Source organism: Psammomys obesus, unplaced genomic scaffold (genome assembly GCF_907164565.1).
Source record: "Psammomys obesus unplaced genomic scaffold, mPsaObe1.curated_primary_1811, whole genome shotgun sequence".
Lineage (NCBI taxonomy): Eukaryota > Metazoa > Chordata > Mammalia > Rodentia > Muridae > Psammomys > Psammomys obesus.
Window position 1 is genome coordinate 165,995 of NW_026596129.1, and position 23,121 is coordinate 189,115.

Genomic DNA, 23,121 nt, shown 5'->3' on the forward strand with positions numbered 1-23,121 from the left:
TCCAGCTCCAACATGTGAACTTTTTTATTGTAAAAGAGAAAAGCAGTAATTGCAACATCAGGCCAGGAAATAGCAACTACCATCTTTCCAGAGTGCTCTCACATGATCCTAGGGAATCTAGGCACCTGGAGCCCTGGAGACATGGGGGCCACACTGGCGAGAGACAAGATCATGCCCACTTCTCGATGCTCACCGGATCTGGTACAAGAAAAGGGGGACACATGGGACAAGAAATGAAAGCCAGGAAATAAGCAGGAACAAGCTCATATGTCAGGCCCTCCCCTCCCCTCATCTCTCTTTCTTTCTCTCTCTGGCCCTCCCCTTGTCTCAATCTCTCTCTCTGCATGTCTGTGTGTGTGTGTGAGAGAGAGAGAGAGAGAGAGAGAGAGAGAGAGAGAGAAAGAGGGGTCTTGCTATATAGCCTAGGTAGGTGGGAACTTGTACTCTTCTTGCCTCAGCTTTTCTAAGTGGTGGGATAATAGGTATGTGCTACCATGTCAGATTAGTTATCTTTGGTTTCCTTATAGGATGGTTGCATGGACAGTGAGAGCCTGGATGACTCCCACTCTCTGAGTTTGAGCTGCTCAGTCCAGCAGCGGGACCACCAAGGAGTGTGCTCCCAGGACCTAACTTTTCTGCCTGCCTTTCCTGCTCCCTTACCGTGTACTTGTCCCATTTCTTCTCTGGGTCGTAGGGCTCCCAGCGACTGGCAGGAAAGATGTGCTTGTTCTTCTCATACCAGCTCCTCAGTACCACTTTGCCTGCATGTGACTGAGGAATGAAAGCTATTATTCAGGGCCATCCTACCTGAACTTGCCTTCTTGTGACTTTTCCTCAAAGATAATCCTCCTAACAGGCTCGGGGGCACCTTTGCCTGCCCAGTGCCCTGGCACTATCATACCTCATCCTTCTCTACAGTGGCATCACTGAGCAGTCGTACATCATCATGAACATCAAAGTTGAAGAGTGGCCCTGGAGGACAGAAACAGTTATCCCAAGGCCATGCTACTGCCCTTCCCAATATACTGGAGCAAGTTATAGGGTGAATTAGGCCAGAATCACTCACCACTTTTTCCTCGTGCCTTAGTGACAATGAAGTCATAGAAGCTGTGATGCTAGGAGCAGAGGGTGGAAAGGCCAGCTTGATAATCCGTCCGGGGCTCTATCACCCGCTACTCCCCACACCCCCTACCTGCAGGCACCACTGCATCCACCAGCCCTGGAAGAGTGCACAGCAGTATGGTGACTCTCCTAGGAAACCACAGCGTGCAGGACCCAAGGTTGAAGGGACTCACATGGGGGATGATTAAATCCTCCTTGATGTACATAAGCTGCTCCACCCCTGCTGACCTGAGGGAGAGATAGGAGGGAGTGAGCAACTAGAATTCAGAAGACTTGGCATAAGGGGCCAGGAAGTGGTGGCTACTGTCCTTTAAGTCTTAAAAGTTTGAGGGAAGCTGTGTTGTTTAGTGAAGCTGGGATGGGAGTCCCAGTGCCTTTCACTTCTAGACCGTATCACCAAGGCAGGGTTCTTTCACCCTAAGTTCTCTGCAGCAGGAAGGTAAGAAAAAAAAGAAGAGCACAGCTTTCCTCTTTGAGGAGCACAGTGCCCAGCAGTGAAGCAGTCAGCAAGAGGGCAGGCTCATCACAGACTCCCAGCACAGGCACACACAGTGCATGGTGCACTCACCTGAGCTCACTGAAGTCTTTGCGCAAGATCTCAAGTGCTCTCTGCAGAAACTGCTGCACAGTGTTGCCCTTTTTCATCTGCCAAAGCGGGCGGGCGTACATTCAGTCGGGAAGGAAAAAGACAACGGCCTGAAGACATGTTCCGAAGAAGACAAAGACCGACCCTGCTGACCCCAAGGTTTCCCAAGCTGACACCATCAGCTACTCTCCAGAGAATTCAAGCCAATGGAGCCCTTCCATTGCCTACCTTAACTGTGCGCCGATGCCCAGAGCCATCCCAGTAACTAAAGGTGATTTCAATCTCTTCACCTACAAAGAACAGTTAGCCAGCTAGTGGGTGGGGGCACACACTTTTAATCACAGCACCCGGGAGGCAGAAGCAAGAGGATCTCTGAGTTTGAGGCCAGCCTGGTCTATAGACTAAGTTCTAGAACAGGTAGAACTACACAGAGAAGCCCTGTCTTGAAAAACCAAGAGCTGCCTCTTGATCTTCAGACCCATGCTCAGAGTTCCCTTGGGTACATAGCCAAGGTTAATATTTGCAAGAAAGCTGTTTGGGCCTTAGTCCTATTTTCTTACTACCCCAACAATGGACCACACATTTGGGTTTCATGTAGCCAACGCTGGATTCACACTAGCTATGTACCTAAAGATGACCTTGAACTTCAAATCCTCTTGCCTCAGTCTCCACAGTACTAGGTGACAGGCCACTGTATCTAGCTATAGCACTCACTCTTGATTTTCTCCTGTTTGGCTTCCCACTCCTGACGCAGCTCTTCCCGAAGCCGATTCTCCTCCTCCTGAGGAAAAAAAAAATGAAGAAAGGATAAAGTTCAGGGCTGTTCTAAAGACAGCATCAAGCCCTCCTGGGCCAGAGTGTCTATCAAGGCCAAGTTCATGATCAACACCAAACTCAGCACCATTGTCATGAAGTTTTTACCTCCCGGTCCCGGTCAGGTAAGAAGCTTGTGTCCACATCAGGGTTCTTTCCCAATTTCTTTTTCTTTGTGGTGATCTCTAGAGCAAACAAGATAAATGACATCTTTTTCAGAAAATGATTCTGTGGGTTTGTTTTCAGACAAGCGTCCCATTTATGTAGCCCTGAGTGGCCTGAAAACTCTCTATGTAGAGCAGCCTGCCTCCGCCTCTCAAGTGCTAAGATCAAAGGTATGTACCACCATGCCTGGTCTGAAAATGACTTTGATTTCATGGACCTCTGTAAGGTCTCTCAGACCCTTGGAGCATGCTTTAAGAACTACTGACTTAGTGGTACGGTCACGGTAGCATATACCATTAATCCCAGCACTTTGAAGAAGATAGGCAACTGGATCTGAGTTTAAGTGCAGTTCGGTGTACACAGTGAATGCCAGACATGCCACAACCACAGTGAAACCCTGTCTTTAAAAGAAAGAAGACCAAAAGAAAAAAAAAATTCCTACTAACCTAGATAACTAACAAGCATAAACTGAAAGAAAAAAAAAAATAGATAGGAGGGCACTGGATGCCCAGGTCCTATGTTAAGATCCCAAAATGAAATCTCCAGATGGAAGGTGAAAACCCACCAAGTTGTGCTTTTCAAAACCCCAGTGAACTAGGTGTGGTGGCACACACCTGTAATCCTAGCACTCAGAAGGCTAAGGCAAGAGCAGTGTAATTTGTTAGGCTAGCCTAGGATATATAATGAGATTATCTGAAAAAAAAAGTGATACATAGTGAGGTTAACAACCTTTCCACTAGCCTGTGCAATCTACAACAGCTACTAAAGTGGAGGCAAGCTGACTATCAAGGCCAGCCTGAACTACATAAGACCCTGTCTCCAAACAAATCAAGTAAAAAAGCAAAACAACAACAAAACACGACTTGCTACATAAAACCCTGAGCACCAGTGAATGTATACCTAGCTAAACAGGGTGTAATATGACTATTTCATATACAGTTGGGTTAAACATACTGCTAAAGTTATAATGGAAGGGCCCAGTGTGGTAGTCACTTATAATCTTAGTATTGAGGAAAAATCAGAATGATCAGTTCAAGGCCAGCCTTGCCTACATCAGACCCTGTTTCAATAAAAGAAATTAAAAAAAAATTACAGCAGCAGAAGACAACCAGAGGAGGGGGACCCACATGGCTAAGATGACAGCTATAACCTAACTTATTCCAAGTCATCAAATACATCCTTTGTCCTGTTACTTCAGTACAACTGTTTCACTTCATTATCTATTCTTCCTACCTCCTTCTATCTCTGTAGCTAATGAAATATTCATCCTTTACGCCCAACCGAACTATCCCCATGTGACTCTTTCCTCATAGTGATATATCAATTCCCGCTGGACTCCAGGGAAAGCAGCAATCCTGAGTGTCTTCAGCCCATTATGAGCCTGTGGCCTGGTCAAGCACAAAGCAGTTGTGCATACAGAGGGCTGTACTTGGGAGGCACAAGATTTCATCAGATATAGATCAAATTTATCAGTCACAATCAGTGCCCAATGGCCACCTGTAGTGAGCAGTTACTATACCTGGCAGTGTATTCACCAACATTCATTCCCATTATTTCAGAAAGTTTTAGCAGGCAAGCCTAGTCTAGATTACATTCTCTCCTCCTCAGTTTGTCCTGTGTGCTCCAAAGGACACCTTCTATATCCTTTCAGACCAAGCACTAGTAGTACTTTGATAACGTTTCACAGTAGTGATTCCTGTACAGGGGCTATTGGCCTAGCTCTGACTCAGTTACTCCTGACAATAGACCATTCTTTAGCTTTAAAAAAATGTTGCTACCTCAGTTCTGACTCCTTCTCCTTCCCAGAGTCAAACTGGAGACCATAAGCCAGTAGGTGACTGAGGCTAAAGAAAAAATGAGTGTGTTTCTTCCTTTGCCAGCCCAAATATCAGCCCAAATGCCAAGACAGAGCTCTGGCGGGCAGTGCCCTCACCTTCCCTTTCCAGTTCCTCCTCATACATGGCCACCTCTTCCTCCTCTTCACCTCCCTCTTCTTCCTCCAAGGTGAAGGACAGGCTAGAGATCTTCCGCTTGGCCTCCTTCTTGCGCTCCTTCTCTCGCAGCTTCTCTAGCTTCCTACCAAGGCATGGGTGGCCATCATGCCCCATGTTCCTGCCCTGAGGCCCCTTCCCTGACCCAGAGCCACTTTGTGCCTAGCATGGAGTACACTCAGCACAGGCTGGATCTCCCCAGCACCCCAAAGGGATTCTACTTGCCCTAGTTTGCTTCAAGCTCAAGGGCAGGGCTCTGATTATGACACACCAAGCATAAAAGGCACAGGGGTCATAGGACAGAGAGGAATAGGGACAATGCAGGCTGTTCAGGCACCCAGTAAAAAGAAAGGGCTCAGAAAGGACTCACCACCTTTACAGAGGAACAGAAAGAAAGATAAACCTGGAAAGTGAGAACCAGTGTGGAGCTCAATAGATACCACAACTGCTCCCAAAGCAGAAAATGGGTTCTCCCTATGGAATGGGAACAGCCTGACCCACCCCCAGGAGTTCCCAAGCACTAAGCTGCACTGTAAGGGGAGGGCTGCTAAGAGAGGATGGGGGACCCACAGCTGTAGCTCCTTTGACTGCTCCTTTTTTGCCAGCTGCTTCTCTCGTTCCTTCACCAATGCCTCCTGCTTGGCCTTCATGTCATTCAGGGTCACAAGACCTGTAAGGCAAAGAGACATGGAAGGAAAGGCTGGTCACCAAGGGCCAGCAAAGGAGTAGCCCCTGGGTCTGGAAAAATGTAGTATGTGTGTCCTGCTTACCCACAGTACTGGACTTGAGCTCTGCTTCCACAGCATCATAGTGTGCGGAGAATTTCTTGTCAATGTTGGATTTCATTATGTTCTCCTGCAGGAAAGGGACACATCAGTGAGGACCATCTACCACTCCACTGAGAGTGGCTGGGGGTCCTAGATCTGTGCCTGGACATTCTACGGTATGATTGTAGAAGAGACACACATACCCTTCCTTTTCTGGGTAGAAGGGTCCACGAAGCTAGGAAGGCTAAAGGAGCCAAAGGAGGTTCTTTCCTTGGCATCTTTGAACTGCTCAGGTCCCAGTCAGGTCTGCTGCTGGAGATCAGCACCCCCTCAGTAGTCTATTACCATCACCCTACTGCACCTTGGGCCTTTTTTCTACCCAGCCTTTAAGCTGAAGCTCCTGAGACCCCAAGCTATGAGATTTCTGGAAAGGAATCAAAAACACCCCCTACGCCCAAATTTTCCTCCCTTTTGGCCCAGGATGATTTCAGCAGTTTTCCAAAAGGCCACTGTTCTTCAGACCAGCCAGGTAGGTCCCTCTAACCAAGGCCTCCAAATGAGTAGCCAGCAGAGCTATACTTCCAGCTGTCACTGAAGCAATGGGGTCGGAGCTGGAGGACAAGCATGAGTGAGGGTTGATAATACCTCCATCTGAAGACTGGTTTTGGGGTTTGGCTTCTCACTTCTCTAGATAGGAAGGTCTCACCTGGAGAGCTAAGGCCCTGATCTTCTCAAGAGTCTTTCCCAAAGGACCAAGTTGAGGTCTCCTAGATGGTACCTGAATCCAGTGACTGCTAACTGAAGAAGCCCTGAGGGAAGTGCTAGTATTCTGGGATGCTAAAGGCTCCGGAATGAGCCTGAGTGTCACACCCATGAGCCTCTTCACAGGAGGCGAGTTCTTCCCAGTATGTACTGGAAGAATGGGAACATGAACTATGAAACTCTGTACTTAGGAGTGCCGGGGAGTCTTGCCCAACATCGACACCAAGATTCACTAACTGTGGCTACCTTCTGCTGGAAGTTTTCACAAGCTGGGGTCCCAATCTCTGACATGGCCCAACACTTGAGTCCATTTTACAGATTAGACTGTCTTGGCTGACTTCCATCACCATCCAGAGATGCAAAAGTGAGTCCCACTCCCAACGCGGAGCCCGCCCTTCGGGCACTCCTAGCCCACCATTGGAATCTCCCAGAGACAAGTAGCAAGAGACCGCCAGGGGGCCCGCGCGGAGCGCATGCTCTGAGGCGCCCCGGCCTGGCCCACACCTCTGCAATCCTCTGCTTCATCTGCTCCATTTGCTCACGCTGCTTCTCCCTCTTCTTCATCAGGTGCATGGCGCGGCCTGCCTCACTTGCGGCGCCTTTGTACTGAGCCATGGTAGCGGTGGCGGCGGCGGCGGCGGCGGCGGCGGTGACGGTGGCGGCGACGGTGGCGGCGGCGGTGGCGGCGGCAGCGGCAGCGGCAGCGGCGGCAGCGGCGGCAGCGACGACCTTGGGGGAGTCCTGACGGCTACCGCGACGGCGGCAGTTTAGTCAGCTGATACGTGACGTCAGCCACCAGGGAACGTGCGGACGCCGGCCCTGCCCTACGTCCTCGACTCTGGCACGTGATTGCACCTCGCCCTGCCCCACAGGAGGTTGCATCCATCCCTCACTGAGTCTTGAAAAGTCCCAAGTCCGTTCTGCTGGCCCTTTTGTGACAAGGAGCTGGTTGCTCTAGCTTCCTCAAAGTTAACTGCTATCTTAACCTGGGCCTCCAGTCCCCCTGACTTCCTCCTGTTGGCCCCAAGACTGAGTGCAGTGTTTCCCTGACTTGGCTGATGGAGCTCTTTCAAGCCACATCTCGTAGTCATGTATTCCCCTTCTTTCTGAGGCTTTTTGTGCTGCTTAGTCACACACTATTTAACTGCTTAGACTTTTAATATCACCCAAGGCTAGGTCTGGGTCTCTTTGCTTCCCCAGGACTGAGACTGGTTCCTGATCTCCTCTCCTCTTAAATATTTGTGAGGCTGAAGAGGTGGTTCAGGCAGTGATGGATGGGTACTGTATAATCTTCTGAAGGACTTAGGTTTGCGTCCCAGCACCTACATAGCAGCTCACAACTGACTTTAACTCCAGTCCCTGGAGATCCAACTGGCCTTTGCAGGCAGCAGATATGCAAGTGGTGTGCATTCACCTAGGCAAAACACCCATACACATAAAAATTTTAATGTGTGTATGTATGTGTGTGTATGTTTGCAGAAGCCATGGAATAGGTGTAGAGGTCATACTGTGGAATCGGTTTTCTCCTTCCACCTTTACACGGGACGGGCTCCAAAGATCAAACTCAAGGTTACCTGGGAAGTGCCTTTACCCATTGAACCATCTCACCTGTGCTATTCTGCCTCAGAGAGCCCAGAATGGCCATTAGCTCAAAGCTCCATACCTAGCTGCCTTCTGACTTAGAAACCACTAGTTATCAATAACCCTACTCAACCCCAGCTGACAACTTCACCTGCCTTGACCATTGAGGAGTTCTAATTCCAGAACCTAAGTTGCCCCAGTCCTGCCAACAACCCAACTTTTGTGCAAAGAACCTAAATATCCAGACTCAGTTTTCAACAGTTTTATTGGGAGATTTTTGTTTTCTGTGAAATACACTAGAGGTTGGGGAAGGGGGCACATTCACTTTGCAAGATAAGGGTTTCCCACCACTAAAGGAAAATGCATGGGGCAGGGCACAATGGGGTTTGGATCCACTTTCCCACCTCCTTCCGCTTTGCTCACATTACTTTTTCTCAGAGAACACAACACACACACACACACACACACACACACACAAATTCAAAACAAATCAACCTCCAGAGGGGGTGGTCACACCTAAACCTTACCCCACCCTAGGCTTTGCTGAGGATAGGAGAGGCCAGGTGAGCTCACTCTACACAGAAAGGCTGAGGGCTCAGATAGGTAGGACAAAGTTAATAAATTAGAATAAATTATAAGGGGGAGGAGGAATGCAATTTTGTGCTGGGAAGGTCCCTTATCTCCAACACAGAAAGAGTTGGGGGAGGAGATTGGGTATCTCCAAAGGCCACTACATTGGGAGTAAGAGCAGTTGGGGGTAGATTCAGCTTTTCCTCCACTCCTTCCAAACAGCAGAATTGGGGGCAGGGGTTTGTATACACACACACACACACACACACACACACACACACACACACACACACACGTACATACACACGTTACACACACACACAGAGGGTGGGGGGAGGAATCCTCTTTTCCTAGAACAAGGTTAGGCCAAGAAAGAGGATACTATGCAACTCCCATCACCCAGACCATCGCTAAGGTTAAGGATTTGGTCAGTGAATCAAATCAATGAGGTGGGTGACTGGAATGTGGTGGGGGAAGCAGAAGATGCTGGAAAGAGGGGTGCCCAACCATACAATCTCCCCTGCCCTAGAGAAGGACACACAAGTTGGGATGAGGGGAGCAGGGGCTGGAGGAGGGGAATCAGCAATCACTGATCAGCCTCTCCAAAGACATCATTCTGTTTGCGCTTCATGTTCTCAAAATCAAAGGCTGAACCAGCCATGCGTTTGTAGATATCTTTGATGTCATTGCAGGTGGTCTCAAAGTGTGTGGTGGCATCATAGGAGCAGGAGCAGAACACCTGAAATAGGCAGAACCGCACAGCTCTGGGAAGTTAGGCAGAGGATCTTGGGTGAACAACAAGAACCAGGGCTGACTGGGACTGGCTTACCTGACTGTCAGAACCATCATCAATGGGCTCATACAAATCACTGATAGCCACAAACCTGAAGGGCAAATGGAAGAAAGGAGAAAGGAAAAAGAAAAAAGTCTCATAATGGGCCTTGCTCTTTCCTGGTCTTCAATCCAGCCTCCCCATCATGTTTGGCTCAGCCCCTCACTTCTGGTCAATGGGTTCCAACAGCTCCAATGCAGGCTCAACCTCTTTTTCCGGATCGGCAGTCTCTACGGTGGTGCTGGCAATGGCAATGTATTTGCCCTGTGCAGCCACATTGTGTGCATAGGAGATCATGCACACGTAGATATCTGACCACAAGAAACACTTGGTTAACATGTGCCAAAGAAAATGGCCACACAAAAGCGTAGTTCCTAGGAACTGGACAGTAATCTGAATCATTTGCACCCCCACCCCAGCCCAACATGCAGACAACATTCTGATGAAAAAGGGAAGAGTTCAGGCCATCCAATCCCCAGGTATATCCTGTGACAAAATGTCACAACATCTTGGACTTCTAGTGAAAGAAGAGGGGCAAAGCAACAGAAGGGAGTCCCTTGTGACCTGGCCTACCTGACTTCCTGTTGACCTGGTTCTGAGGGATAATAATTTGGCAGGAATTGGCATCATTGGTGTTTTTGATGGGGTGGCTGAGAATACAGATGATGCGAATAACCTGGCCAGCCTTTCGTACACGGTCTGGGATGTAGCTGGGATCACAGATCAGCTGCTTGCAGCGAGCCACCTGTGAAAGTACCAGAAAGTTCTGCACCTGTCAGATCACCCTTTGCTCTGTAGTGTTAAGCTGAGCCAAAAGTATAGCTGGACAACTCTGAGCTGTTACCACTATCCTTCCTGTAGCACATAACCCCTTCCTTGAAGCTCAGAGAGGTGACCCTACTGCTGAAATACAATGATCACAAATACAATTGTTGTGAAGTTTTTGTTTAAGATTGTTTGGCCCAAACTCAAGATCTTCCGTCAGCCCCCTCAGTGCTCATGCCCCACCACACCAGGCTGAAGGATGGTTTTAGAGGGTGGGGAACTAGGCATGTATCTCAGTTGGTAGAGTGCTTGCCTATCATACATAAAGCTATGAGTTAGATTCCCAGCAATGCATAAATCAGGTATCTTGACACATACCTATAACCCAGCATTAGGAAGGTGAAAGCACAAGAATTACGAGTTCATCCTCAGTTATATACACTATTTGAGACCAGCCTGGGATACATGGCACCCTTTCCAAAAGAATGCTTTCAGGACTACAGACACACTTCTGAAGGATACTTACATCCATCTGCCTCTGCCTCCTGAGTACTGGGATTATAGGTGTGTGCCACCACACCTGGCAATTTGAAGGATATTTCACAGGAAGAGCTACGTAGACTTTTTTTTCAAAGATTTATTTATTGTGTACACAATGTTGTCTGCATGTACACCTGCACACCAAAAGAGGACCCCAGATCTCACTATAGTTGGTTATGAGCCACCCTGTTGTTGGTGGGAATTGAACTCATGACCTCTAGAAGAGCAGCCAGTGCTCTTAACCTCTGAGCCATCTCTCCAGCTCCCGCTATGAAGACTTTTACTGACCACCTAGTCCTTAGCTATAAAGTTCTCAGGGTTAAGCAGCAGCAAACTCACCAGTAATAACACTACATTCCTTAAGCCCTGAAAAAGACCAAATCTTACCCAAACCATGGTAACACAGAATGCACAGGGCAGGCTTACCTCTCCCTCAGACTTCACACCAACCACCTTGCCATTCTCCATGATGATATCATCCACAGGTTTGTTCAGCATATATGTTCCCCCATAGATGGCACTCAATCTATAGTTTTAAAAAATGATGGAGAAGTCTTCTCATGAGAATGGGAACCAATTACACTGTATTCTCCCCACCTACTAGTGAGGTAGAGAAAACTACCCAGGTAGACAGAGCTCAACCCCAAATGTGTCAGGTGTCCCTGTCATGAACTTAACGCCCATCTTGACTCTCTTTTCTTTCTTTTTCTATCCAGAATATTCTATTCTATAAAGGGTCAATGAGGGTAGCATGAAGGAATAGCTCCACATAGAAATGGTCCTGGAGTACAAACTAAAAAAAAAAACTCTCTGGAAAAGAGACAGTCCACAGGGAAACCCAGACTCAAGGATCTGGGATCCTAGACTTAGTCCTGGCACTACCAGGAGCTGGGAAAGCTATGCTCATGGTGACCTGGTCCTTTATTTTGCATTTCATTTACTTTTAACATAAAATTTTTATATTTATTATTTTATCTATGACTGCTTTGTTGACATGTATGCCTGTACACCACATGCATGTCTTTTACCTGTGGAGGTAAGATGAGGGTTCTAGATTTCCTAAAACTGGAGTTATGGATAGTTATAAACCACCATGTGGGTACTGGAATTGAACCTGGGTCCTCTGTGAAAACAAATGCTCTTATCTGCTGAGCCATCTCTCCAGCCTCTACTCTGCATTTTAATGCACTAGGGTTGTGCCCCCATTATCCAGGGATGGAGCAATGTACATGAAAATTAGATGGAAAAGTAAAAGACACAAAAATGTTCAAGGCGGTAATTTCCATTCTTGACCCTAGTCTTACCCAGTAATACCAGCAGAAAAAAAAAAAAAAAAAGACAGACCCTCACCTTGCAAAGCCCTGGGGTAGCTCACCCAGGCCGTAGAGTGGGTACAAATATGGGCTCTTGCCGTACCGGGCCAGGGACTCACTGTACAACTTGATGCGGTTAATAGTCTCAAGACAAGGCTGATCCAGGTAGCTGGGGAACAAGAACCAGGAAAGATGCTTTGATAGCAGCAGCTTTGTTCACTTGCAAAGACACCACCCAGCCTTCCCACCACCCTTTGTGACCTGGCAAAGATGTGGGTCAAATGGAGAGGGATGGAAATGCAACAGGTAAGCCTGTAGCTTAGCACAGAGGTCATGCAGGGAAGGCAGTAGATACAATAGGTAGGTGTGGGGAGGGCAAGATGTGAGCCAGACAAGGGGCTCCCACCACCAGCCAGCTTTCCCCTCACTCATCAGTGCGGTAGAGCGCCAAGGCGTGGCCAGTGAAGTCAATCACATCTTGGCCCAGGTCAAACTTCCGGTAGACATCACGCATGCTGGTGGTCTGGGGGTCGACACCCTCAAAGGTTTTGGGATCATTCTCATCAAAGTTTGCCACAAACACCAAGAATTTTCGGAAGCGCCGTTTTTCAAACATGCCCATCAGATCTGAAGGAGAGGTACAGAGAAGATCCTTTGCATTACTGGGACATAAAACTTCTCTTTCCACCAGAGCAGAACCCTTTCCACCAGAACTCTGTAACACTGCCCCACCCTTCTTGGCTTCAGTTTTCCTATTTGTAGGAAGGAAGAGGCTCTCCCACCTCTTATAGAGGTCAAGCAGGCCCTTTACCATAAAGGAATCCTCCTCTGTGAGCTTTCTCTCTAGCAATTTGCCAGGATGGTTAGCGGTCCAATAAAGACACTACAAAGCAAGGGGCCTCTAAGACTACATGCAGGTAAGATTAGGCTTAGGCAAAGGGAAACCTTTTGCCTAACTGTCCTAAGAATAGTCTGCCTCCTCCTGCCCCATTACTCCCTAGTTAAGGGGACTCATACTCACTAGAAGCCAAGGCCTCAGTCTCAGTGGATGGCACTTTGTAGATCTTGCCCCCCTTGTACACAAAGCTGCCTTCTACCACCTTGAAGTCCAGATAACGAGTTACTTCTGTATACAGGAGCATCTTTACCAGCTGACCTGTGTCCAGAGTGGGCAAGGGACATTAGTAGGGTTCCCTTTAATAGTTCTCAGTACTCTGACTGACCTTATTATGGAACTTGACCCACCCCTCTTCTCAATTCCACCCCCTCATTCACCATATACAGTATCTTCTTAATCTCCCTCACCATTAGCCATGAGGAATTTGGGGATCAAGTCGACATTCCAGTCTCGGCCCCGGCCCATTGATTCAGGGGGTCCTTCCAGTAACTGAAAGCGCTTATACAGCTGTAAGCAGGACAAAAAGAAAGAAAAATGCCAAGGACCACCCCTTTTCCCACTCTCCTGCCCGGGACCTGGGAACTACTTCGCCCCCACACCCTTACATTAGAGACTAAGAAGGGGTCTAAGTCTAATCTCAGGTCCAAGAAGCCTTACCTCCTCCAAGGGTGTGATGGAAGAGCTCTCACCACCATAGTAGGGGTTTCGGTCCATGTGCAACACCTTCTTTCCATTCACAGACATGATGCCAGACAGGATGCACTCCTGGGGGAGGGGTGGTATTTGCAGCTATCCTCCCATCTGCCTTCCAACCTGCATCCCTGATTTGTCCCTGCCTCATACCCACCAAAAATTGCATAATGCAAAGCCCTAGCTCTTTGCAGTGCCTTCAACTGGGTAGGGGGAAGATGGCTTCATGAGATGTTTCTTTTATAGCCCTGCTGGGCAAAACAGTGAACTACTAGAGCATTAAAGGAGGTTTGGGGAAGCAGAGCTTCCAGCAGACCCAAGGACAGTCCTCTAGCCCCAACAAGCGAAAGAAGTATCTACATGCTCTGAGCCCACAAAAAGGTAAGACAATGAGTCTAGAGAAGAACCAATTCAAAGGCCCTTGAAAGGCCAGTCCTTGAAATCTCAGGCCCCACCCTGCTCCTCCTTCAAAAGGCAGGAGCCCCTGACCCTTCTGGCCCTATCCCACAGGTCTAGACTCAGGGATCAAAGCAAAAAGATTTAGAGGAAGGGGAAAAGACAAAACACCCTCACCAGTCACTGTCACCAGTCCAAGGACAAAGGCTGAGGATATATTCAGCCTGAGGTCACCATGGGAAATCGAGTTGAGGTAGAGGGAATGTGGTCACTACCCCCCACTGCTGCTGCTTCTGGAACATTCCCTGGGTTCCCTTTCATCTCCCAATAGACAGAAAAGCAGGATGAGGGCCCACCCTTAGAAAGTCCCCATACCCCTATCTTCTTACTCCATGCCCTAAAATGATTACCACAAGATGGTAAGGGATGCTAATCAAGGTTTCGAGCAGGTGATGATTGCAGGCAAAGAGTGGGGGCTGGGTGCAACGGGTCCAGTGTGTGCGGGGGAGGGGGGGCGGTGAGTTTTTCACCTCAGTGACACAAGGAAGATGAGAAGGGTCTGGGCGTTAAGATCTAAGGTGCGGGGATAAAAGCTGAAGGAGGGCCCTCTACGGGGAGTTGGGAACGTGGCAGCTCAATTGACATCCAGGGGTGAGGTAGTGGGGTGGGCATGGGATTGCCTTTTCCAGTACCGGAGCCAGAAACGCAATGATGGAAGGATGGGGTGGATACTCCGGACTCAGCATCACTGCGGAGCGGGGGGGGGGGGGGGGGGGGGGGGGGGGGGGGGGGGGGAGGCATGGTGCAAGGCTATGAGCACCTAAGGTGGCACTTACGGTGAGACCTGTCCCCAGCACAATCACATCGTATTCCTCGTCCATGGTCAGGCCTTGGAAACAGCGCCCGCTCGGCTCCTCCTCCTCCTTCACCACAGTAGCCTCTGCCGCTGCTGCTACCACCGCACTGAACCAAAGATGGCGGCTATTAGTCGCCTCCCGACTCCTCCGCGGCGTCAAAGAGTCCCTCACCCTCCTCCCGCCCCCCTTCAACCAAAGCCACCGTTTTCCTCGCTTGTTTTCTAGAGGGCTTCCTGCTTCTAGGCTGCAGCACCAAAGCCACTGTAGGGGTAACGTGGCTCCTCGCGAGTCCAGAGAAATACGGGGCGGGGTGCCTCACCGGCTGGTGCTGCGTCCTGGGAAGGATCCTTGCGCGGGAGCCGAAGGCGCCTCGCTCCGCCTCGCCCCCCACCCCCCCTTACCCGGGCGTTCCTGTACCGCCCCTTGGGACAAACGTCAAGGCCCTGCGGTGTGTCTTGCAGCTAGCAGTATCACTGAGAGAGCTGCCATTGTCAGGATTCCTCTCAGGGACAGGAGAAATTAACAGGCTGAACTCAAGAGTATCAGCTTGTTGAAGAACCTCCAACCCTTCCCCCTCTCACCTTCTGCCTGACATGACTCCATCTGAGCACTTCTTCCCCCTCATTCAAGAACAAATCTACAGTCCAGTGCAGAAATAAGTGACAGGAGGCCCAACAAATGGCAACACATCTTTATTTTATTAGGAAGAAAACAGTGCACCCCCTGACCCACCCCTGAGCCCGGCACTTGACAGGCAATCTAGTGGGAACAAGTCAGAAACCCAGTGAGCAGCCTCTGCTCACCAGATCTCTTGGCAGTCTCTTCCTTCTCATGCCACATAAATAAACCCCAGTGCACTGCTCATTCTTAACACAACAGCCCCCCCCCCCAAAAAAAAACAAAAAAACCCAGCCAAGCTGGACAGTTAAGTAGCTTTTCCACACCTTTCAAACTCAAGGAACCTCAAGTTTATGGCTGTTGCTGGAAGCTCCATAAAGCTTGGGGAGTGAGCAGTTACTACATAAAAAGCACTATAAACAGCAAGGGATAATAGCAAAGGGGGAAGAATAAATAAGGAGAAAGGGGAAAAAGGGGACCCTAGAATAAATGTCCCTTCCCCTCATGATGACGGAGCCTGGAAGATTTGTCTAATATCTATGAAGAATACACTTTGTTAGTAGACATGGGAGATAGCCCCAGGGAAGTCCCTCAGCAGAATAATGAGGAAGCAAGACAAGCTGAGGGTAGTGTAGTGCTCATGCTATAGTAGGAAGAGGACAAACCCTTCCATCCACTGTGCCACAAGATGGAAACTTAACAACCTAGACACCAACACTCCCTCAATCGCTCCCTGGTACAGGTCACACTATCTGGGTCAAAGTGATGGTGGGGGTCTTGTGGTCATCAAAGCGATCCATGGTCTTTAGGCTGAGTATCATGTGGAGGCCATAGGTGAAGATGAAAAGCATGAAGAGGGAGGTGAGCAGCCCCATCCAGATGCCTGGAGAGAAGAAGCCAGCACAGTCGCTAGCATAGGAGAACCGTTCGCCCGTCACATTGAAGGCCTGGATCTAGGAGACACATAGACATGGATCAGATGGGACCACCAGGTTCTGTAGACAGGAAAGGCTGGGATTCTGGAATCAGTGAACAGTCTATACCTCTAGAGACAGCACAAGGATGAAACTCTCAGCTATATGCTCAAGCCATACTGAGATTCTCTGGGCCTTTCTTCCTTCCCCCTACTACCACCAGCTTGGGACCCATCCTCCTTCCAATACCTGGAAGTCATGAAGAGTCATCTGCCAGGGTGAGGGCACGTTAGTCACAAGAAGACTGCCTTTCTTGCTCAGACTGCTGACATATTCACAGTGGAAAGAATAGATGCTGGGTCCTGTGACTTGGGAAACATTGAAAAGGGCAACAGAGCCATTGCTGTGGATTTCAAGTCGTTCCATGGTAAACCAGTATCGGGCAGACACTGGGTAGAACTGACTAACCAGAATGAACCTGAAAGGTGAGGGTAACAGAGATGTCAGATGAACAGAACAGAGTGGAAACATACCAGCCCAGACACATTTCAGCCACCAGAACTTACTTGATTGTCACTGCTGTGCCAAAGAGTGCTTCATAGGTCAACGAAAGCCTGTGGGACAAGGCAGAGGGGTGCTGTTAGGCTCTAGAAGCACCCTGAGCAAGGTCCTCATCCAGTTAACTCTAACCTGAGCTGCCCTAGGTCCATCTTTACAGCCACCTCTCAATAGTGTCCCCCCATTTAACAGATGGAAAAAAAATAAGGCTCTAGTCATAACCAATTCAGGAGCAGTTGGGGGACAGCACTTAGGTCTCACATCTCCAACTTAAAATTCCTTCCTCTGGTTCTCCTGTGTCCCTGGGCTTCCTTCTTTCAAACCCTTCTTGAGGTCATTCAGTTGCCTCCTGAGATTTCAGGGATAGGAGGCCTAGAACTGATTTTAGCAGTTGGTCTGGTACTTGCCCACATGTAGTCCCAGGGGTTGAACTAATAGAAACTCCTGAGAGGCTCCTTCTCCAGTAACCTCCCAGCAACATCATCCTGTAATACTATATCCATCTAATTGGTGAATATACCACACAAAGACCTTCTTCACCCCCAGCATATATACACTTAATCCCATATCCTTGCCCTGTACTGGGCTCACAGTGGCAGGAAGGCCATGTGTTGATAGCATAGTCCTTCCTTCCCTGCCTATTACCCTTACATGGCAAAGGAGTTGTTCCAGGAGGAGCCAGTCAAGTTAAGATTCTCCACACCAAATGTGAGGGAGGTCAAGTCTTTCCATTCGTCTTTGTATGCTACAGAGAAGTTTTGTGCCCAGAACAGGATCCTTGGGGCAGTGTCATTGTAACTCACAGGAGGATGGATTGCAGGTGATGCCACCTGAGTCTGAAGCAGCTGGCGACCTAGGCTTCCAGCCACCATGCCTATGTCACGGGCCACCTGCAGAAACATCCAACAAGCCTTCTCTCAACAGCCCTAAAAACAAAGCCTAATCCACTGTAATGGTCTCCCTCCCCACTAGGTACCCTGTATACCATCTGAAAGTCCCCAGCCCTGATAGTCCCTCTCCCTAAACTTATGATCACTTGCAGCAAGTATGAATGAACACTGCTCAAATTAATCACAAGCAAGATAGAAAAAAAAAAAAGACACCAGGGATGGAGGAAACAATCCCCTGCCTATTAATTCCCACAAGCTGGAGGCTCCTGGGAGGTTTGCATGTAACATACCCATCCATCTCCAGGCACAGTCAACATGTTGCCTCATACCCCCCTTCCCCAGGGCACCTGCTAGAAGAATACATACTCTAGAAGGGCGGACTGCAGTAAGAGCTGCTGTGTAAGGGACGTCTTCAGACTTGAGTGTGCTTAGTACCTGTCCAATGACCTCATCTGAAGAGTGACAGAAGAGCAGAGAACCAAGTCACCAGGTAGCCTGCTGAAAGAAATACTACCCAGTGTTTACTTTAGAGACCTTCTAGACCATGGGAATTCAGTGTTGTTAGTTTCCACTGAGGACCCCTAAAAAACAGCCATTTATTCTCCTATCCCTTCTACCAGTCTCTCAGGGGACATTTGTGGCCTCAATCATTGGCTTCCTAATGCCAAGCTAACCTAAGTAAAAGAAATTTATAGCGATACAGAGAACTCCATATCTACTCAAGTCCCTTTCCATTCAGATGGAGTATCCTTTACCACAAAGAGAAGTCCTCCTAATTGCTTCTGATACTGTTACTGGTCTATTAAAGCCAGAGACTCGTTAGACCTATACAGAAACTAGATTTCGGGGCTCTTGAACAGGGGGTCATAACACACTTGAACATCTATGTCTGATGGGACTGGCTACAGAAGAGCATAGCCAGGTATGAGAAACAGGAGGCTGCCTTGTAGTAGGAGAAAGTGGTTCTATTTTCCTGGCCCAAAGGCAAGATGAGGACACTCACCGTTGCCTGTGAGGACCTCCCTGGGCGCCATCAGACCGGAGCTGTGGATAAGAAAGTTAGAGGCCGGCAGGTTGCTCTGTTTTCAAGACCCTTGCTTGGAGCAGTTCTCTGAAATTCACTACCTTTCTCTTACCCCTTCCAACATCTCATTGCCCACTAGGCCCACTTCAGCAAGCACTGTGCACTTCAGCTGCTGCTCTCACAGTCATGTAGAAGCTCAGCTCAGCAGCTACCCCCTGCACCTCTACTTGCTTCAGTACCCCTGCCTGGAATCCCATTCCCCTTTCCCCACTTTGCAGGTATGTCCACCGTTCTATAAAAAATGGCCTCGGTGGTGAAGAGGTTTTCTACAAGTAGAGGCATTGTTTGTCTCATTTCTGGAGGCCCAAAAGGCCTAACTTAGTAGTGGATACTTGTAAGTCACAGCCTAACAGGAAGCCCGTTCTGTCTCTTCTAGACATACAAGAAACTTTCTGGAAGTCTCAAGGTGATGAATAGGGGAATATTGTCTTTTTTGACTGAACTCTGCTACCAGCAAAGCCCAGCACCTTACCCCTCTCTGAGGTTGCAAGGCTAGTGGCTGGAGGCTGTGCCACCCAGGCTGTACCTGGCTGTGTAGGGCAGGCGGATGAGCAGCAAAGCAGGGAGGCTGGCATTGAGTTTCAGCTCCTTTAGTGTAGCTAGATCCACATGCAGGGGACTAGCTCCAAGCTTTTCCTGCAGGTAGGTCGTCAGAGTGCTGATTGCATACCAGTCCACTGCAGGAAGCACCAGTGAGGAGGGGGCCAAGTCCAGGGCATTCTGATGGTAGGGAAGAAGTGGAAGGTAAAGTGAGCTGGAGATCAATGGGCCTAACAATAACCCCTAAAAACCTTGCCTAGAAAACCATACCCCACAGGAATCTCACAATGGGTCAGAAATTAAACGTCCCACATCTCCAGGCCCTAATACTCACATCCCAGGCCCTCTACCCTCAAAGCCTCTGGTTCTGTCTCCGGGAGAAAGAGCACAGAATGAATTGGCTGCAGCTGTGATCAGACTCTTACCTCCAGGTTAGAAAAGGCACTGTCTTGCTTATTTCCAAACACACCACCGTATGCTGTGAAATCCTCAATGCTTAGCTAAAAAGGAAGCAAAAGAGATGCCCCAGAAGTCTGGGCAAGGAACAAAAACCAGGACATGGGGCAGAGAGTGGGGAGATTCTCACAACCAACAAAACATTACAAGTCAGATTGGCATTGGGGGGAAGAGTGAACCACCAGCACTTGTGATGGGGGTAAATGGAAGACTCTTTTTTCCTCTGCACTCTGAGGACAGGGTAACAAGATATAGAAGGTGGTCACAGGGTTGGAAGATCTATGGATAGCTGGTTTGTGATAACCTATAAAATAAGAGTCAGCCAGCAAGATGAACCAGGAAGTGAAGAGGGAAGGTAGAAAAGAGGAAGAGGGACAGCAAAGAACATTTACTGCATGCCTCCTAAAAGGGAAGTAAAAGTCAGAACAAAGGATAAACTCTATGTTCAGTCTGAACAGGATCTTTTTCAAAGGAAGAAAAGTCCTTGCCCCACCATTTTTGGCAGGAGTTAAGACAGAGAAAGATATTGGAACACAGGAGGAAACTGAGACTTCTGAGCTCTCAGGACCCCAGTAACTCCAATATCATGCCCTTCTCTCTACAATCTACAAATGTTTTACCCCTTCTCCCCTCAACCCCCAGCTAACTTGCTCTAGCTTCTCCCAGTTAGGCCCAGAGGAAATCTTAACCAGCTCCCTAAACTCATATGTGTTTCGTATACATAAGCCCAGCCTCCTTTTCTTCTATAATCTTATACTCTGTGCTACATATGCAAGGCTTTGTCAGAACTGTCACCAACTTTACACCTTGTGACATCTCCTTCATCTCTAGGTGACCTAGCATATCATCTTCTATCCTTTCAATCACTCACTAGGCTCCAGTCTCGCAAGCACTCCACTGCCCAGGGCCTTTACACCTGTTCTGCTGACAGTAATGCCCCACCTCAAAAGTCACATGACTCCCTCCTGCCAACAAGATGTTATCTCAGGAGACCCTACCTGATCACATTGTTATCTAAAACAATGTCCTTCCTTACAGTGTGGCCTTAGCCTGCTTCCTTCTCTAGACTAAAGGACTGATATCATATTATGTGCCAATTTTCCTCTTAACCAGTTAATTTCACAAGAATGTCTACTTCCTAACACATTGGCAAAAGAAGGAGATGCCATAAGATTGGGGGACTGGATGATTTATGTAGATTACTTCTCTCAATCTCTTGGTATAGGCAGGTATCTTCATTTTGCACTTGTAGAAACTATAGGGTTTTTGCTTGTTTGTTTTTGTTTTTTTCAAGACAGGGTTTCTCTGTGTAAAAGCCCTGGTTGTGTTGGACTCACTCTGTAGACAAGACTGGCCTCAAACTCATACCACACCACAACACCCAGCTAGAAACTATGGTTTACAAAGATTATTCCATGTGTCCAAAGACTGAAAAATGGTAGGACTGAGTTCCAGTCTGACCTGTTATTTACCACCTTCTGAAAGAACTATCAGCAGGGTGGTGGTGGTGTGTACCTTTAATCCCAGCACTTGGGAGGCAGAGGCAGGCAGATCTCTGTGAGTTTGAGGCCATCCTGGACTACAGAGCAAGTTCCAGGACAGCCAAGGCTACAAAAAGAAACCCCGTCTTTTTTGGGGGAAAAAAAAAAAAAACAAAGAGAGAGACAGACAGAGACAAAGAGAGACAGAGAGAGATGACAAGGAAAAAAAAGAGAAAGGACTATCAACCAGCACAATTATTACCACCAGCAGACATAGCAAAAGAGGAGGCCACAAACAGAATGAGCCAGTCAGGCCACTAAGGAGGAAGGGACAAGCAGAGACTTGATATCCTCCTGAACAACAATCTTATGCCATGCTAGAACCTTTTTATAGTCCATACTCCTGCTCTGTGTGCACACACCTGAAGTGAAAGGAAAACAGAATGTTGGCTCAGCAGAAAACTGGAGGACAGGTCTGATACCCCCACACTGGAAGCAGTGTGTTGGGGTGTCTCAAAATCTGGACCTTCAGCAACTCATTTTACCTCTTCAACATTACTTTCCTTAGCAGTTAAATCAAGATAATAATATCAGTTGAGCACAGTGCATATACCAGGCTAAATAAGGGGTCATTTTCCAGTTACTCCGATTGTGACTGTGACAAAAATTACAACTCTGTTACCCATTAGCTATATGACCTTGGGCAAGTCACTGATCTTGCCCCAAAATGAGTCTTCTCAACTGTGAAACTGAGTAGTAATTCCCACCATGCTACAGGACAACAGAAAATAATGCTTAGTACTAGGGTAGGTATCTGATCTTTGACCTCTTGCTTCCTTAAATCAAGTCCCTGACATTTCTGTGAGTCACCTGTTCCCACTGAAGCTTCTACAAATCTTCCCAAAAATCTAGCCACAACTGCCCACAGGTGGGACAAGGTCACTACAGTTTCACCTGGAGAACCAGCAGTGGGGGTGGAGTGGGGTCTGCTTTCAGACAACAAAGACAACAGGCTAGGGCAGGCTCACCTTGTCCTGCAAGAACAACAGTACGTTGCGGGGGCCCAGCTCCAGCGCAGGGTCTAAGTAAGTAGAAAGCTGCATATCGCTGGTGATATGGCCCTCATGTGTGTCGGCCACAGGAGTCCACAGGTCCCTGGAATTTAACAGAAGAGGAAATGTCAGATGTGATTTCGTTGTTTGATATCCTATGCTCATTGGAATCCGGCTTCACGTGCGGGTCCCTGAGATTTGGACGTTGGCCGTCAGGGAGCAAGCCCCTGAATAAGAGGCAGTCTCCATCTGGGCCTCGAAGCCCCTGGCCAACCACAGCCCTGGAGTTCAGCGAGGGCGATTCATCCATTGTGGCGCACCACACGGCCCTCCCGGATCCAACCTGACCCGATTCATTTCAGCTGGGCTGGGCCCGGCCGACCCGACCTGGCCCGGGACGCTCACCGGTCACTCGACCACAGTACCAGTGGCACCTGCTGCTCCGCGGCCACTGCCGCCGCCACTGCCACCAACGACAGAAGCAGCCACTGGACCGGGGACCGCCGTGTCCCCATTCGTATCCAAGATACCACGGTTGCCGCCATCACAGCCTCAGTCTTCGGTGTCTGGGCCTCCAAGGCCGCTGCAGATCAGATGACCGTCACCTCCGCCCGAGCCCCGCCCCCATAGATCTGGGCGGGGGCCTCCCACATTCGCCTGTGATTGGGCCAAGTGCGTGGCACTCATGACCACTCCTTCTCGCTGGTTGGCTGTACGTGTCTTCAATCGCGCACGCTTCTTGTGAGAAAGGAGGCGGGACCTAGGCTACCGGCTGCTACCTGGCTTAGCTGGGCAGGGTGGTTCTATAGAGCCCCATGCTCATTATTTTGCTGCTTTTTTTCTGTTTTCGTCTTTTTTGTTGTTGTTGTTGTTAAACTCG

The 23,121-nt window shown here is 48.7% G+C and overlaps 3 protein-coding genes across 3 annotated transcripts; all 3 read right to left on the reverse strand.

Moving 5' to 3' along the window:
• On the reverse strand, positions 1-6,930 carry Fam50a (family with sequence similarity 50 member A). The gene is made up of 13 exons (XM_055591872.1): positions 6,711-6,930; positions 5,448-5,532; positions 5,248-5,347; positions 4,620-4,762; positions 2,630-2,706; positions 2,423-2,489; positions 1,937-1,998; positions 1,691-1,767; positions 1,296-1,350; positions 1,067-1,115; positions 902-972; positions 661-771; positions 1-198 (listed from the first exon to the last, which is right to left on the reverse strand). Exons 1-13 carry the CDS (start codon positions 6,819-6,821, stop codon positions 190-192), a joined length of 1,017 nt encoding a protein of 338 aa, XP_055447847.1. The 5' UTR covers positions 6,822-6,930; the 3' UTR covers positions 1-189.
• Positions 6,931-8,034: 1,104 nt separating this feature from the next.
• Gdi1 (GDP dissociation inhibitor 1) lies at positions 8,035-14,780 on the reverse strand. Its single transcript, XM_055591844.1, has 11 exons — positions 14,628-14,780; positions 13,363-13,470; positions 13,113-13,212; positions 12,829-12,963; positions 12,236-12,434; positions 11,845-11,976; positions 10,921-11,020; positions 9,763-9,934; positions 9,356-9,500; positions 9,187-9,241; positions 8,035-9,096 (listed from the first exon to the last, which is right to left on the reverse strand). Exons 1-11 carry the CDS (start codon positions 14,670-14,672, stop codon positions 8,944-8,946), a joined length of 1,344 nt encoding a protein of 447 aa, XP_055447819.1. The 5' UTR covers positions 14,673-14,780; the 3' UTR covers positions 8,035-8,943.
• Positions 14,781-15,323: 543 nt separating this feature from the next.
• On the reverse strand, positions 15,324-22,854 carry Atp6ap1 (ATPase H+ transporting accessory protein 1). The gene is made up of 10 exons (XM_055591841.1): positions 22,647-22,854; positions 22,218-22,344; positions 19,678-19,752; positions 19,239-19,432; positions 18,632-18,672; positions 17,995-18,080; positions 17,390-17,628; positions 16,747-16,794; positions 16,430-16,658; positions 15,324-16,219 (listed from the first exon to the last, which is right to left on the reverse strand). The coding sequence occupies exons 1-10, from the start codon at positions 22,784-22,786 to the stop codon at positions 16,010-16,012; spliced, it is 1,389 nt and encodes a 462-aa protein (XP_055447816.1). The 5' UTR covers positions 22,787-22,854; the 3' UTR covers positions 15,324-16,009.
• Between the last annotated feature and the right edge of the window lie 267 nt (positions 22,855-23,121).